The 16307-nt window shown below is 40.1% G+C and overlaps 1 protein-coding gene across 2 annotated transcripts; it reads left to right on the top strand.

Annotated features, from left to right (window-relative positions):
• Positions 1-5654: 5654 nt before the first annotated feature.
• bnip2 (BCL2 interacting protein 2) lies at positions 5655-15954 on the top strand. 2 transcript variants are annotated; one of them, XM_076733425.1, is made up of 11 exons: positions 5655-6416; positions 8941-9036; positions 9162-9229; positions 9436-9612; positions 11314-11496; positions 11689-11791; positions 11870-12001; positions 12115-12201; positions 12285-12383; positions 13606-13641; positions 15216-15954. In XM_076733425.1, the coding sequence occupies exons 1-11, from the start codon at positions 6049-6051 to the stop codon at positions 15271-15273; spliced, it is 1407 nt and encodes a 468-aa protein (XP_076589540.1). In that variant the 5' UTR covers positions 5655-6048; the 3' UTR covers positions 15274-15954. The 2 variants fall into 2 exon arrangements, with proteins under 2 accessions (XP_076589540.1, XP_076589541.1); XM_076733426.1 differs by lacking the exon at positions 13606-13641 and having other exon boundaries at positions 5671-6416.
• The last annotated feature ends 353 nt before the right edge of the window (positions 15955-16307 follow it).

Raw genomic sequence — 16307 nt, 5'->3', positions numbered from 1 at the left:
TATGGAGGTTATGTGACATATTCTAATCATTTAAGATTACAGCTGGCTTGTCTCTCATTAAGCAAGTTTAGTTAGGAAAAGAGTCTTTGCTGATCACCACCTTATCCCATTCATTATACCCATGAATGGTCCCTCGGTCACATGGCTGCAAACTGCAGCTATGCTGGCAGTAAAAGGACAAATTGAGTAGAACGTTTAAAAATGCTGAATTGCTTTAATTAATTTGGAAATAGTAGACTTTGCTGTAGTGGAGGCCTATCCTCCTGGGTCCCTGCAGAAATGCTGTCTCAACACCAGGCCATCGCTATGTTGGTCTGTGCCCATGCTCTATATCTAAATGTAGCTTTGTTTGATTACAATGTCCCACTAGTATTTAAATTAATGTAAAGAGTTACAGTTAAAACATAAGGGAGATTCAAGACTCTTGGTGCATATCTAACACTGAACAAGCTCATTTCAACCAGTACGAGAACCGGATCGCAGAGCAAATAATTCGCTTGCAACACAGCCATACCTCGATTAAAAAACTCAGTTATGAGTGGAGAACAGACACAAACAAAAACATGTTTGCTTGAAATATATCCACACTCCATAATGGTGAGGTCAGACAATTCATCTCCACTCAAAACATTTCAACAGGGCCCTCAAGATAAGATATCAGGTTGTACAGCGCGCTATATCATTAGCTCGCACATGTACAGCGTCTCAGAGGACGTTTAATTTGAGTAGGAAAAGTCTGTTCCTCCGCTATGAGGTTAAAGAGTGGGTGACAAGTGAAGAAAATCACAGCGGAATGCATTAATTAGATAGACCTAAAAGCATATTTATCAAAGGCTAAGCCATATGGGAATTATCTTAGAAAGGATCTAATAGAGACAGGACAGGTTAATAGAATAAAAGGCCTTGAATCGAATGTGTGCTTATACATAAAATATCAACCTGATCTCACATGTAAACGAATCATTAGGATGTAACCATTAAATGTTACGGCATGCAGATCCTTAACAACTGAAATGACCTTCATGTGGTCTGACAGTGACAATTGGCTTCTTATGTTCACTCTGATTAAAATGTCAAAGCCTCTGACTTAATTCATCTCGGCATTTGAAAGATTCCACACGGAGCGGGCCAATATTTGCTCAGAGTGAGAAGACCGATTGCATGAAGTTGAACATGCTGATACGGAAAATAAATATTTCATGAACTCCCTTAATCAGAAAACAGTACACTGGTCTGCCAAGGAAGTAAACAGCCCAGTGACTCCGGCTGGATCATCTAAATGGTGTCAATCACAAGCGAATATGGAGGGGCTCCCGTCCCAGCTAGTGATGACTGATGGCCCTTCAGTGGCGATCGAGACAGACGGAGCTGATTGAGAGAGCTTATCTTTATGGTGGAGCCATGGAATTGTTAACAGGACGTGATGGCTGGCGTCCGCCGAGTTGAGCTGGGAGATAAAGCTGTTGGGCTCGGGCTACCTTGCCATCATTCACAGAGGTAATGATCTCTGTCTGGCTCAGAGGTAAGTAATAGTCTGCCCATGGGTTAGTAAGGCCGTGACACAGCGTCGCTGACCAAGTTGAACTTGGAAAGACCAACGCAGGTCAGTACACTGCTGCATTTCTAATAAATTTAATAGGCAATTTAATAAAGATCAGGATATACTGCAAACCTAAGGTTCATGAAGTTTAAGTAACAGATGAGAAGCCATGAACCTTTTTAGACTCCTTATGATCCAGGGGTAATGCAGAGCAAGATGACCCGCAAAATTAAAAAACACCTCCACATGCCATTACACCACGGCGAGCACACAGAGAAGTGTTCACGATGACCACGTCTTATAAACGATGGCGGAGATGAGATCCGTCTTGAGATCAAGGCAGAGGCAAGAGTATGTTGAGAGGAAGCAGTCGAAGATCTAACTCAATTATCTTTAGCAGGATAATTAATCAATTCAGTATGCACATCCAAGTCTCAGAGGCGTCTTTGAGATAATTGTTCTCATTGACTTGAATAATTATTTGTTTGCTGATTTAATTATTTTCGCATTTGGAAAACAAATGAACTGTGCTGGTACATACTGGAGACTTTTTTTTTCTTTTGATGTAGGCAGGTGAGAAATGCACTAAATGTACTGTAGAGCATCAGACTGAAACACTACTGCTGTATGAAACCCTAATGCTGACTGTCTCTTGAGAAATTAACAGCAACCATATTCAGAATTTATGCCATTATGTGTGTTTTTTTTCAGAAGCCTAACCTCAACTTGAAGAAGGTCAATAAAACATGAATTGTTTCTGCCTCGTGGCATCAATACAAACTACACTGAATCAAAGGCTAATATTTCTCAGCTATGAGGTCAGCCCTGGGTTACAGACACAATGTCCTCATATAATGACTGGCATGCTGAAAACAATTGTCGGAGTTCTCATTTCACAGCATTGCGAGTGTGAATGAGACCTTATGGCTACTGCAGCAAATAGCACAAATTATGAGGGTCATTTTAATGGCACTCACTACTATTTATCATGCCGTTTTAAATGTTTTGCTCATTTGTTTCCATTAAATATTTCATCTTCCCTTAAATATTCATTTAACTTCCTCTTTAAATTTTTTACCAGTCTCTTTGCAGTTGCTATCTTTTTGCCTCCCTTTTAGGCTTTGCAATCATAAATAATTATTCATCTACACCCAGAAAGAGATTGCATAAAACATGCACATGAATCCTTTTTGTCTTTTCTCATTAGTGATATACTTCGAGTAGCCTAAATACTTCCCGCTACCCCACTTATTGAAATTGGTTGGAGAACCGTCCTAATGATTCTGCTTCACAAATAGGTTACAGCTTCCATCTCTGATCCCAACGTTCCTCCCGCCTTTCATCATGAAAGGAAAGGTCTGCTGTAGCATCTGCGCCGAGATCTGGAGTTCTTGTATTACTTTCGAAAGGAAGAATCGGATACATCCTGAATCGTACAATGCTATTTTAGCTTTTATTGATTAAATCAACTGCTGGGCTACAGTGGAACTATATGAACAACAACAGCTGCTCACTGATACTTAATTTTGTATTAAAGAGACAGATTTACTGTAATGAACAACACAACACAAACATTATAATTGTGCTCTTTCACTGAGCTTACCTTGCACTGGCTCTTTCTGTCTTAACAATATATTATTCTAGTAGGATTTTTGCTTAAAAAAAATACATATTAATCAATAAATAAAAAAATGTCCTTATGATAATAGAATTTGCATAATTACATACAATTTCAAGATTAAAATAATGTAAGGATAAGAACAACATAAAATGATATCAAAAGTCATGATTCATCAAAATTCCAGTGTTATTCTTAGAATTTTTGGTAAAATTTTGGGGCATAAATGTGACTTGAATTTACTAGAAAGATGTAGGATCCATTGCCCGGTCTGTGTTGATGCTGTAGTCTGGCTCAATAGATTTATCTTGCTTAAACAGGCAACATTTGTCTTAATTTGTTAGATAATTGCAACATGACTCATTAGCAAACAGCACCATGGTGGAAGGTGGAAGGGAAGCATAAACTCTCAATTTGACTGGATTATCCTTTTGTGATGAGGCCTAATGATCCAACAGAGTAAATAGCAACGTGTTAATTAGAAATTACACTGAATGATCCGCTGCACACAGAGGAGGTATTAACCAGGCGCCATCATTATGTTAGATGTATAGCTGCCAATTCCTTTCTTTCCTTTTCTTTGTTTTTCTTTCTTTTCTTTCTTTTCTTTCTTTTTTTTTTTTTTTTTTTTTTTACAATGAGGTCTGAAAGTAAAACGGCAATTAAAATTATCCCCAAAACAGAAATTACTGAAATGAAATAAGAGCTGCTGAAAGCTCTAACTGAACAGACTGACATGTTTCCTACGGTCCGGTCATATTTATTGATTCATTTGAGAATATCACCATAAAAAAATAAAAAATAAAAAAATCATAATAGTAAATTTATCTAAATTAGAAAGAAAATACAACACATCATTGCTAAATTCAGAAAAATCTGGAGATTAAAAGATGGCTTTTGTAATTCTAACTACAATTGGCAATTTCTCCTCATTACATACCAGACCCTGGTCCAGTTTGCTTTTCACACAGGTTTGACACATGGTGGATTTTTAGCAACACAGGCGTCCCCCAGCCTGCAGTGTGTAAGTAAGCATCTGCCTCCACCTTGTGGCAAGGATTAGTCACTGAGTGTAAAGCTAATAAGTATAAGTGACTGTTTCTAAATAGAATTAAATTCTTCTGGGTGGAAACAGTATAATAAACCACACAAAACGTTATATTACTCATCATGACACTTTTAAAACTTTCATCTTGTGGGATGATGTGGTCGTTCATGCTTTCAACGTACCTGTGCAGGTTTAGCCACAACCACCTAAGGGAAAGAAAATCAGCTAGATCAACACTTACAATGACAACGGATGTCCACACAGTTATGAAACTGTTAATTACAGATTCACTTCTCCAACCTGTGTGTACTGCAACAATACGACATGATTTATCATGGGCTGTATTCACAACAAAATGTGCTTTAAGTATCAAAAGCAAAAGTTGTCTTAATGCAGAATGGACCCCTTTTTTGCTATATTATTAATTTTTTTATATTATTGGATTATAACTACTGAATCATTAAATAGCATGTTAATGTTGTAACTTGTCAAGGTGGAGCAAAAATCCACAGATTAAAATGTACAATAATTCTTTCTGAAATAACATGATGTACAAGGATGAAATGGCACAAAATTAAAGGATGCATTTAAAATACTGTGAATGTAGTTAGTTACTGTCCACCATTGTGACAGACCTACCATTTCAACTTGAAATGCTTGAAATGTAATTTTTCAGCATCAACAGAGGGCAGTGAAACCTTGTTGGGGCAGTGACACCTCGGCAGTACACAGAGATCGAAACTGCAGGGTTGCCAGGTTTGCTGACTTTCCATGGAGCAGTCAAAGAAAATAGAGGCATATATATTATATATTAACCTATATCAAAACATCTAACTGTAGTTATATGAATTTTTTTGAGCTACAGTTGGGGAGCAATGCATTTTATCAACTTTGTTTTGATCGTTTCACCTTGTGAGACGCAGAGAAGAATTTATGTCTATAGTGCGTAGAGTAACATTTTGTATCGCACGATGAGGCAGTGAAAACATTATTATTCAGATGGTGAAAATAATGCACCAACATAACATCATTAGTAATTTGGTGCACTTTTTTGTGGGATTTATGCTTGAAAGAAGACGATAGAAAGTTTACATACAAACCTGCAGGAAACACACCTGGCAACACCACAGAGGGTTCTGCTGCTAGCTGGAGGGCTAACAACAGAATGCTCCAGTTAGTTCACTAGCATTGTTAGCTAACAGCCGCTACGTTACTAAGATCGATACGAGAGGACCCGACAGGTTAAATCAGCGGATATTGACTTTATATGCTGTACATGGATCCATGGAACGGTTTTCCTAACGTTGCGTCGTAGTTGACAACTTGCTTGGTTTTTATGGATTAATGCCGGCGTTAAGTGGGCAACATTAGCTTTGGCTAAGTTAGCTAACTAACTATAGCCGATACGCTCGTGCGACTAACGTCTGTTACGTTCGCAGGAGCATTGTGACTTGGAGGAAGGAAAGGAGGAAATTGATAAGTAGGATCACTGCGCACCGCTACTTATGCAAAGCTAGCATACTTTTTGGACTCCTGAGTCCACACACTGTGACGCATTTAGAAAAGGTGACTATCTGTGCACATTGTGTGACATTTAACACTGTTTGGTTTATAAGATATGCTGTTAGTTGACATAGATAGCTGTCAACAACAACAGCCCTCTTGGCTAGCTGTATAGCGGACAAGAGCTACCACGCTAGCCACAAACTTCTACATAAGTTGTGTGAGTCAGGTTCAGCTGTCTGACTGATATATGTTAACTAGCAAACCGGTTATTTTAAACGTTTCACAGTCAGACTCTTTCAGTCAGCCCTCTAGCACAAGGGCGACAGGAGAAACTTTATGGCATCGGATGTGATTGAGGGCGAAGCGGTGCCGAAGGGTGTAAGTGATATGAATTTGAACAATAGCAGCCCAGATTTTGTCACACCCAGGAGGACTCACGAGGAGCTGAGAAACAGACAGACTTCTAGTCCATCATCATCTGGAGTGTCGGGAGAAGGCGATGAGGAGGAATTAGACGAATTACAGAATAGCACAGTTTCCACAGTTGAAAATGGCGAAGAGGCACTTCAAGAGAGTCCAACCAAAACAAGAGGTACGCCACAGGAAAGGACGACCCCAGACAATGAGCAGAAACAGCCGGGAGCAAGGAGCTCGACCCCAGTGAGCCTCCCCCAGCCACGATCACCACCCGGACCCATAGGAAGGTCCGTATGTGTACATTTTTATGTTTGGCCTACATGCTGGCAACTTAAAAACTTTAGCTAGTTTCTGGTCTCCATTGCAAGAAAGCTGTTCTTCCAGACTCCAGAGCCAGAGGACAGCTTATGTTCAAGTGTCTGTGAATGTTTTCCAGTGGATTTAGAAGTTGCTTGACAGGCTAGCGATTCACTGCCAGTGGCAGTGGTAGTCACTGCAATTTGCTGTGTTTATCCTCAAATGAAGACCTTCTCTGACAGGCAAGACTTACCTATTTGACACAGATCACAAAAAGGAGCAACACTGCTTAAAGAATAGCTGTACCCCACACTGGCTTTCAAACCCACTGCCTTATTTTCAAGTTTACAGGCATTTTACTAAATCGATGCTTAGCCTACAAACCAGCGCTAATACCAAAAGAGAAGGGCATACTTTCCCAAACCTTTTGGCATTCCTGTATTTGTAGCCTGGGCAGAAAAGCAGATAAAGTTGAATTTAGTCTGAGGCTGGTAGGAAAGTTATTTCCTGAACATTATAGAGAGGGTGGATGTAATAACAGGAATACCTGCACAATGTCATGTTATTTTGTCCATCTGCGGCCAAAACAGTAGGATCAAATTACAATATAATTCAGTACAACAGCAGAAGAGACTAGGACATCAAAGATGACCACAAAGTTAAATCAGCACTTCTCTGGCACAGTCCAAATAAAAACTGCAAACAATGAGTTGTGAATTAAATTTCAGGGCTTTTTTGGACTGTGCGATATTATACAGGTGTCCTTGTCTCAAGCCTCTGTAGGTTATAGTCAGGAACATGTGTGGACAGCTGAGCAACACATGCGGAGAGCATCATTTGGCTGACCTTTGACAAGCTAATTAAGATGACAGATCTTTCCCTGTAGGTCCTTGGCAAGCAAAAGTGCATCATTCATTAAAAGTATGTGTACATCATTGAAGGTGCAAGGTTTTTAGGAATGGGAAGGGCAACAGCTGGACAGCAACACTACCTGACAAATCTCATTTAACAGTCATGCGTCTTTTCCATTTGACTCCCTAATGTCACATGCAGCTTGGTCTCCAGTGCTCTTTGATTGTAAGGGTTCCTTTCCAGAAAACCACATTCCTGTGGCACTTCTAACTCTCTTAGTTGGATTTCAGATGTAATGTGGGGATTAGCACTATACATAAGTAAACAGCTAAACTGATACATTCTGAAATGTTGAGTACCAAATGCCCAGAATGTTTTTGTGTCTGGGAGAACAAATGCAGCCGTGTATGTGATTAATGCATCAAAGGGAGCTCTGTACATTCGAGGATACAGATACCATGATCAGCATTAGTGAGTAGCCTTATGGTTTATAAACTAAGCCCTCAACACAAGCTTGTAAGCTTTTCAAGAAGCCAGTGATCTGATTATGTGGCCAGTTGCAAGCTGAAACTCTTGAGGAGGTTCTCGATCAACATGCTGGACTCGTTTGTCCAGTAGCTGGTACGACACAGGTGTCATGGTTATTTTTCTCTCATATTTAAGTATTAGGTTTGTTGTCACCTTTAAGGATTGTTGTGATGGTAAAGAAGCACATGCCGACTTGGTGTAACGCTAGGTGATCACAGGCGAGGTTGACCACAGCACACAAAAAGCTTTTATTACCCTTTATTATACAGTAAGTAATGGAAGTTTCGGGTCCATTATAAAATCCACAGGGACCCTTTCCCTGAAACTTTTCTTATGTGATCAAAATTGCACTTCATACTTAATAGGGGCTGTCCAGCTGTGAAGCTAAAAATGGCCTTTTTAAGATCAAAACGGTGCTTAAATATTGCAAAAAGTGCTTGAATGCAAAAGTGACATGAAACATGTTTCATTTCACCTTTCTTATTCATATTGATTGTGGGTGTTAGTGAAAAAGTTGCCAGTGTACTTTACAATTACAAATACAGTTAGTCATTGGGCATTCGCTTTTATCCAAAGCGACGTACATATGAATTCACACACCAATGGCACAGCATCAGGGACAGTTTTTGGAGTTCAGTCTCTTGCCCAAGGGTACTTGGCTAATTCATATGAACAGTTGAAATGATGCAGTCTCTTACCAACAGCTGTTAACACAGATCTTGTTCGACAAATATTTCTGTAGACAAATAAATATATAAATTTAGATTAAAGCATTGAATCCATCTTTTATAGCTTTACTCAAGTGTATCTATTTTCTTGTTCCTTCGCTGTTATCATACATATCTACTAACTTTGCAAAGGTTTTATTCGCTGACATATTAAACCATGAGAAAAAATCGCCTTTGACTCTTGGTCTGGGTTTCTCAAATAATCCTGTGAGGATTGTACAAGTCACAAACAGCTGTTGACAGATAGCCTATTATGTGTTTGGGTTTTTTTCTCGCAGATAATCTCTTCTGGCTCTGCTCTTGATCTTACTACAGTGCATTTGTAAAACAAATGCAATTAGCAATTAGACATCATTAAAGGCAAAATATGACCTGAATATTAACCTTTATGTGTTTTTATTCCCAGCCTGGAGCGCCAAGAGTCAGTCGCCACAACAGAAGCCCGCCTAAGAATGGAAGGAGTTGAACTGAAGGAAGAGTGGCAGGACGAGGACTTTCCACGGTATTACCTCACAGTGTTGTTAAACCATGAATAGATCGTGGTTCACAGCTTTGTGTCACATGTTTGTGTTTTGAAATTCACAATAACTCGACTGAAGGCGTGATCACCTCCTGTTTGGTCATTAGGCCCCTGCCAGAGGAAGAGGAGCTTGAAGATGAGCTTTTTGCAGGAACCTCTGAAGAGGGAGACCCTGGTATGAAAACACAATAGTATACAGCTACAGCAACCTAGGAGAATATGGACGGACCTATTCACAATTTTTTAATTTTATCTTAAACCTCACATGTATATACATATGTAGAAAGAGTTACTGGGCGCTGTACTGTAAAAAATCTGAAGCTGTTCTTTAGCTGCTCTTACAAACAGCATAACCCCTGATGATTTGGGCATCTACTCTAGGCTTTGCTATGAACCCTGGCAAGAAGGCGAAGAAGAAGCTTGCAGCTCCGGACATCAGTCTTACACTCGACCGCAGTGAAGGCTCTCTTCTCTCAGACGAGCTGGATGAAAGCACAGAGCTGGATCTCGATGACATAGACACACCTTCAGACAACAGCAATGAGTTTGAATGGGAAGGTAAGAACTTTATATAATACAGTCACAATAGGACATTTAGTACTTTTTAAGTATCTCATAACCCAGTTTGTTTTGTTGACACTGAAAGTTCAAGCAGTGAAGTTTAGATTGACTTAATGAGTTTGGAGATGCATTCAAAATGTTTACCCTTGTTGGGTGAAGCAAGTGTGTTATCAGACCAGGCTTTTATTTCCTGGTTGTGGGATCCATTGCATTTTCCTTCCTTGATTTTGCAGGTTTGGGTAGGCAGCTGCCGGCCCTACATGTAGTTAAAATGTGCTTTGTTGTTTCTGTGTTTCCACACTGCTGCCTTCCTCTTTTTCACTTGGAAGAATTGTTTCCATTCTCTGCCTGGAAACAGGCTGCAGGCCAGCAGCAGGTTTCTCTCTTCCTGGTGGTAAGGTCTGTTGGACAGCCCCCGTTTCTTTTTCTTTTTTTTTTTTTCTCCCAACCATGAGTCAATCAACTCCTATTGTCCAGATTCTGTTCTGTCTTCAGTTGTTCAGACAAATCATGGGGAGGTTTCGTGTTCCATACCTTTCATTTTCAGTCGATGTTTTTGTGCATGGCATTTTTTCCTTCCTTTCAAATTTTCCTACGATTTCGGAAACAATCAGTAGCATTCAGGTTAAGAAGTGGTTCCATCTGCACAATGCTGCAGTCATCAGTTATTAGCCATTTAAACATTTGCTAACATGCTGGTTAGTCATTCACTGTGTCATAGACGTTACACAATAAATGAATTCATTATAGTGTAATACAAATGTGCTTCTAATGAATTTAGCCTTTAATTGGAGACACATTGTATTTGTCATTTTACCATTTGAATCCTACATTAAAATTAAAAATGTGTAGGATTTAGAGGGATCTAGGCAGAAATGTAGAATGAAATTCACGTTATGTTTTTATTATGGTTTAATCACCTGGAATTAAGAACACTTGTGTTTTCATTACATTAAAATGAGCTCTATATATCTACAGTGGTGTGATTAGTAGCAGCAATTTTCTGCAGCGTGATGTGATTGTAAATGATTCATGTGGTAGATGATTTCATAAATGATGAACATCTTACCAGTTATTTTCAGGCTACATCTGCACAGTATGTGTGGATCATACAGAGCTCTAAAGAAGAAGCACAGATCGGTGTGTTTGATTCAGTATGTTTAGAAAATGGGCCGCTCGCAGAGAGATCCGCATGAAAGTTTGTTGTGATTTGGTTGCGCCGTTCACCTGTTTCTCAATTCTGCTTGTTGCATGTTTGATACACATGATCATTTTAACACTTTGCTTGATGTCACATACATCCTACAAAAGATGCAGAGGTCCTCGGGGATGTCAGCAGTGGTATGTCACTGTGAATGTGGGAGTGTTTGCTCGACACATTTATTTCCATACCGTGACATGACGAGCTCACACAGAGTACAATAGCAGGATTTCCCCCAGAAATTTGCACATTTTCCCCCTGGAAAACTCTGACCTCAAGTGGAAGGAGACATGAAAGCTGATTGTTGGTGTTGATTCGGAGAGAAAGCATGTGATCCAGATACAAAAGTTTAAAACGACAAATTACATGTAATGATGACGTCCATTGATTAAAATGCATGCGATTGAAAAGTTCAGTTATGAATTACTGAGCGATCCATTCACATCTGGGGGGTGTAGTATCCAAGCTGTGGGTTTAAAATCCCCCCTCTCCTTTAGACGACCTCCCCAAGCCGAAAACCACAGAGCTGCTGCAGAAGGGTGTGGAGTCGGTCCAGGAGTACTCTGCCTCCGAGGAGAGGGAGGAGGGTCGGCGCTGGAGGGTGTTTCGTATCGGAGACCAGGAACACAGAGTGGACATGAAGGCCATCGAACCTTACAAGAGGGTCATCAGCCATGGAGGTAGGTGGCTCACACACGCATACATTTTCAGTATGTCTGTTGAATGTCCCTTTTAATTTACAATGCCAACAAGATGTATTACATTTGTGTTTGACATGAGTTTATTAGTCCGTGTTCATTCCAGATATTGACAATGAACGCAGTGTTTTGATAGTGTAACATCAATTTTCAGTGTTTGATGTCCCCCTGCAGGTTACTATGGAGATGGCTTGAATGCCATAATTGTGTTTGCGGTGTGCTTTATGCCTGAAAGCAATCAACCAAATTACAGATACATCATGGACAATTTATTCAAGTGAGTGTTTATTGGAACTCCTCTGGCCACGTGTGTCAAACATTCACAACCAGCGCTAATGGAATTTTCCTGCCGCAGGTATGTCATCGGCACACTGGAGCTCCTGGTCGCTGAGAACTATATGATCGTGTATTTGAATGGGGCGACCTCTCGGAAGAAGATGCCAACTGTCGGCTGGCTCAGGAAGTGTTATCAGCAGATTGATAGGAGGTGAGTCTGAGTGGTGGTTATTGCAACAGACGCGGAGGCACCGGCCCAACCCCCGAGAACAGCATCGTCATCTGATATGTGACTTGACAGCTTCTCTCACCCTCTTTGTTCAGATTAAGGAAGAACTTGAAGTCTTTGATAATCGTCCATCCCTCTTGGTTTATTCGCACCCTGCTGGCACTCACAAAACCTTTCATAAGGTAACTTTAATGTTTTAGGCCGTTGGAATAATAAAATAAAGGTCTAACCTTTAGATTCTAACAGTTCCTGCTTCTTCTCACAGCTCCAAATTCAGTCAGAAAATCAAGTATGTGTACAGCCTGACAGACCTTGCAGAGTTGGTTCCAATGGAGTATGTGTCCATACCAGATTGTATCAAACAGTAAGTATACTCCACTCATACACATCAGCACTTCTCAAGCTCTTTTAAAATACGGCAGAATCATGCCAAAAGTCAAAATGCTTAGGTCTCTGCAAGTTAATGAATATAAATCCAAGGCCCTAAAAGACATTATATGATTCCGCCCTTGTGGTGACAAGGTGTCACCTCTAATGCTTGAGTAAGCATTCGCATGTTATATGTTTACCTTTTAGGGTGGTTCCCGGTTGTGGGTTGAATCATAGTAAGACCTGTTTTGTTCCCATATGAAGAAGACCTGGTGATTGCAGCTTTCACAGCTACAAACGGTTGTGCAGTGGAGCAAAACATGGCTGCTCTCTTGATTTAGGAACTAAATAAAACATGACCACGTGAGGATAGGTCACCTTCCATTTCTGCCCTTCTGCAGATTTCATCCAGTCCTCAGCAAACAAAACACAATCAAACAATGCCTAAAAAGGTTATTCTCTGATGTGCCATGCTGTTTTTCCTGTCAGTGATTCCCAAGTTCGTGTAAGCTAGTAACGTTTTGTGCCTTTTACAGTATCAGCTCTGACTGATCCTGTAGAGTTTGGTTGTGTTTTGTCTGTAGGTGGTGCTACAGCCACGTTCTGCTTTTCCTGTGTGGCCAGTGTAGATAAGATGTCAGTGGTTAGGAGGAGGACTCACTTGAGATTTTGCAGAGTTCAGTCAAGTCTTCCCAGGCAGAATTCAGGCATGTCCCAAATTCATGGAGGCTGTCTGCCCATAAGCATGATTGTCTTACTTAATCTGTATGTATGATGGGGAAGAGATCCAAATGCAAACTGCAGTGTCTAAACATTTTGTAGAATATACATGTGGAGCATAGTATGGCCTTGATCTGATTTCTTTTAACATTTCAACAGGTGTCAACGTTACCAAAAAGAATTGCATCTAGATCATTTTGTCCTATAAACTGCTATTAAAGGCCACATTCTTCATTCTCTGGTTTCAACCTTTACTGTTATGCCTAACTGAGCTGTTGTGGAGGAATTGCTCGCGCTGTATTTTTCCTTGGTGTGGCTGAACCTGAGGCGGATCTCGTATTCTTGTGGCATTTGAAAAGGCTTCAACACAAATACTCATCAAATGTTTTTCTTTTTTTGTTTCTTTGTCTTTTTGTTTTTGCTCTTTTGGATGTTTGGTTGCTGTTGGCTGTGTGTTTCTCCTTTCCTTAACTCAATTTCCCTGCCCCCCTCTTAAGGTTTGACGACGAAAAAAATAGGAAAAGCCGTAAAAGGTATCTGCACTTTCACCCAGGATCAGTCTCCGCATTTTGCATTTCACAAAACTAACAACGAAGCGATCTGTTGGCTTTCAGAAATGCACCAATACACCTCATTCTGTCCCCTGGTTTTATAGTTGGATGATTTCCTGTTACCTTCTGGCCCAAATCAACAACTTTCCTCTCAAATGTCCCACTTTTTCCCCCTCTCAGTAGTTTTAGCAAGTTCCTAAAAAGCAGGCTGAGAAGCTGTTTGATTGGTTTCCAAAAATAGGTGTCTTGGTGATTGTTCAACCAACTAAATCCCATTTCTGAGCCAATTCTGTGAGGTTAATCTCAAAGCCAATTGGTGTTACATGCATTCTTTATTTATCACCTCAAAATAATATCAGCTGTCTGTGTGTGGTTTAAAACATAGCACGCACCTTTGCAGCCTTGAGATCGACTTTTCTCCAAGGTGAAGCTGGATTAGTTTTGGTGTAGATGATTGCATTGCTGCTTTCTGATATTGAAATTGGGGCATCAAGTAGCTCTTACTTGCATGTGTCTTTTAAAAACCAGGCTTAGGATTTGATGAAGCCCTTGTCGGGTAAGTTTTGATCGAGTTTGCACGACTGAATGGGGTGGAACTACAAGGAAGTAGCTCGTCTTAGTCACTGTGGTGTGTGGTTGCACGGTAACCATGTCCTCACATGGCTCCTCTCAGTAACTCGCCCTCACCAAACACCCGGCTTGTCCTCTCTCACAGCTCTTTGCATGGCTCACTGTATACCCACTCCCTGCTCATGTTTAGTCACTCAAACCTTTGTCAGCCGCTCTGCTCGCTGCTGATAAGTAGTGAGCATTCAGTTGCTGAGGTGATAAATTGACAGATTTAGTATCGTGGGATGTTAGAGCATTAGAAAAGTAATAACCATGGTGTTGTAGAAGAGACTGTATTGTGTATTAAACTGCCACAGTTAATTGTACTTCTGCTATTAGGTGCACAAGTTTCTGTGTTGATTGACAAACTTGCAAGACAAATGCACTAAAAACCTCACATCTGTCTGACCATATGAACAAAAAAAATGCTCATTGTAAGCACAAATTGCTCTAGATCTTAGTAGATTGTTCACAGGCTTGCATAAATTCAACGACTGTAAACAGTTGTAGACGGTACAATAAGGGTATGTATACAGTATATGCAGTGTGTGCTGCACATGGTAAAAGCAGGCTGAGCGGCTGGTCTTCTGCGTGACACATTAGTGCATTTGTCTGACAAAGTTTGAAGGGAAGTAGGAAGCTCATGATAATACAGCTGCTGTTGATGGTTTGTACCGCCCAGATATTTGAAGTGCTTCAAGTAAAAGCAGCAGGGATGATATTTCAGTCAAGCTGTTTAGTGTGTAAAATATAAACAGACCAAATAAGGCATCCGTATGGGGAATAGGTCTGGTAAGTCAGAAAATAGAGATATTCACTCACAAAGTAGCTGTAATTATAGCGTGTAAAGGTAATGATCTCATTTCAGGATGTGACGATATGAAAGGTGTCTTTGTGGCCACAGGCTTGTTAAACAGGTGTCTAACGACCTCTGAATTTGTCTGCAGAATCGACCAAGACATGCACGGTAAAGTGGAGATCGCCGCCGCTGCCGTTCCAGAGTGACCCTGCCCGCGCTTCACGATGGAGGAGAAGAACGATGAAGAATGTTTAGAACCGCAGCCACTCTTCTGTTTATATTCTGGGCACTGTGACTGGAGAATTAGCTCTTTGCATCAAGAAAGTGCCTTTTTGAAACTATGCTGCCTGTTGTGTCGTGGAAGTTTTTACAGCTCGATCCTCAGCGTTGTTGTTTTGTTTTTTTTTCCCACATGCTGTCTGAAATGTTTTTAATCTTTTTTTTATTTACTGCAGGTATATCAAGTCAGACTTATCCTATTGGTGTTCCCTAGTTACGGTTGTATCTACACGTTATTTAAGGCACTCTGTTACAAATGGTTGATGCATGTTCTGCTTTATTACATTTAAATATATATTTATATTCAAAAGGTGACAATGGAGAGAAATTAATATATTTTTATGGTTGCTCTGATTTTAAACTGCATTTTAGGTCTCTGGCCCACTGAGTGACATTTATAGAACGAGTTTTGACGGCACCTTTTTCACTGTTCACTGCTGATGTTCTCTGTTCAAATCCTGCCAGGGGAAAATAAAGTTTTATTTTTTGCCCCTCACTTGAACGTGCCCTCTGAATTACGGAGGGAGAACATTTGTGAGAGCAACAATCTGAAGCAAAGATGTAGGTCTCAATGTAACATTTCCTCCAAGTAAAATCATGGATCCACATCACTGTTTTGTATTTATTCATTCTTTATCCCATTTAGTGCCACATACAAGTATATGGCAGCACATAATAGTGACCAAATGCAGAGTAGGATGAATAATAATGACCAAATTACTTTAGATAGGTTTTTTTTTTTTTTTTAATGATTGCTTCCACTTAAAACCCACTAGGTGGCACCACAGATGGAGATTTCATTGAAATCATAAGAAAACATGCCAAGATCCATATAAATAGCTTTACAATTACATTAGAATGCGAAGTATATTAGAAATTAAATAACAACATCCAGAGCAACACTTTGGCAGTTATACCAAATATATCAAAAATTATGTAAGAGCTGTGACATTAATTACCA

This window comes from Chaetodon auriga, chromosome 6 (assembly GCF_051107435.1).
Source record: "Chaetodon auriga isolate fChaAug3 chromosome 6, fChaAug3.hap1, whole genome shotgun sequence".
In the NCBI taxonomy this organism is placed as follows: Eukaryota; Metazoa; Chordata; class Actinopteri; order Chaetodontiformes; family Chaetodontidae; genus Chaetodon; species Chaetodon auriga.
Note: the sequence above shows the minus strand (reverse complement) of the source record. Positions and strands in the feature narration are given on the sequence as shown.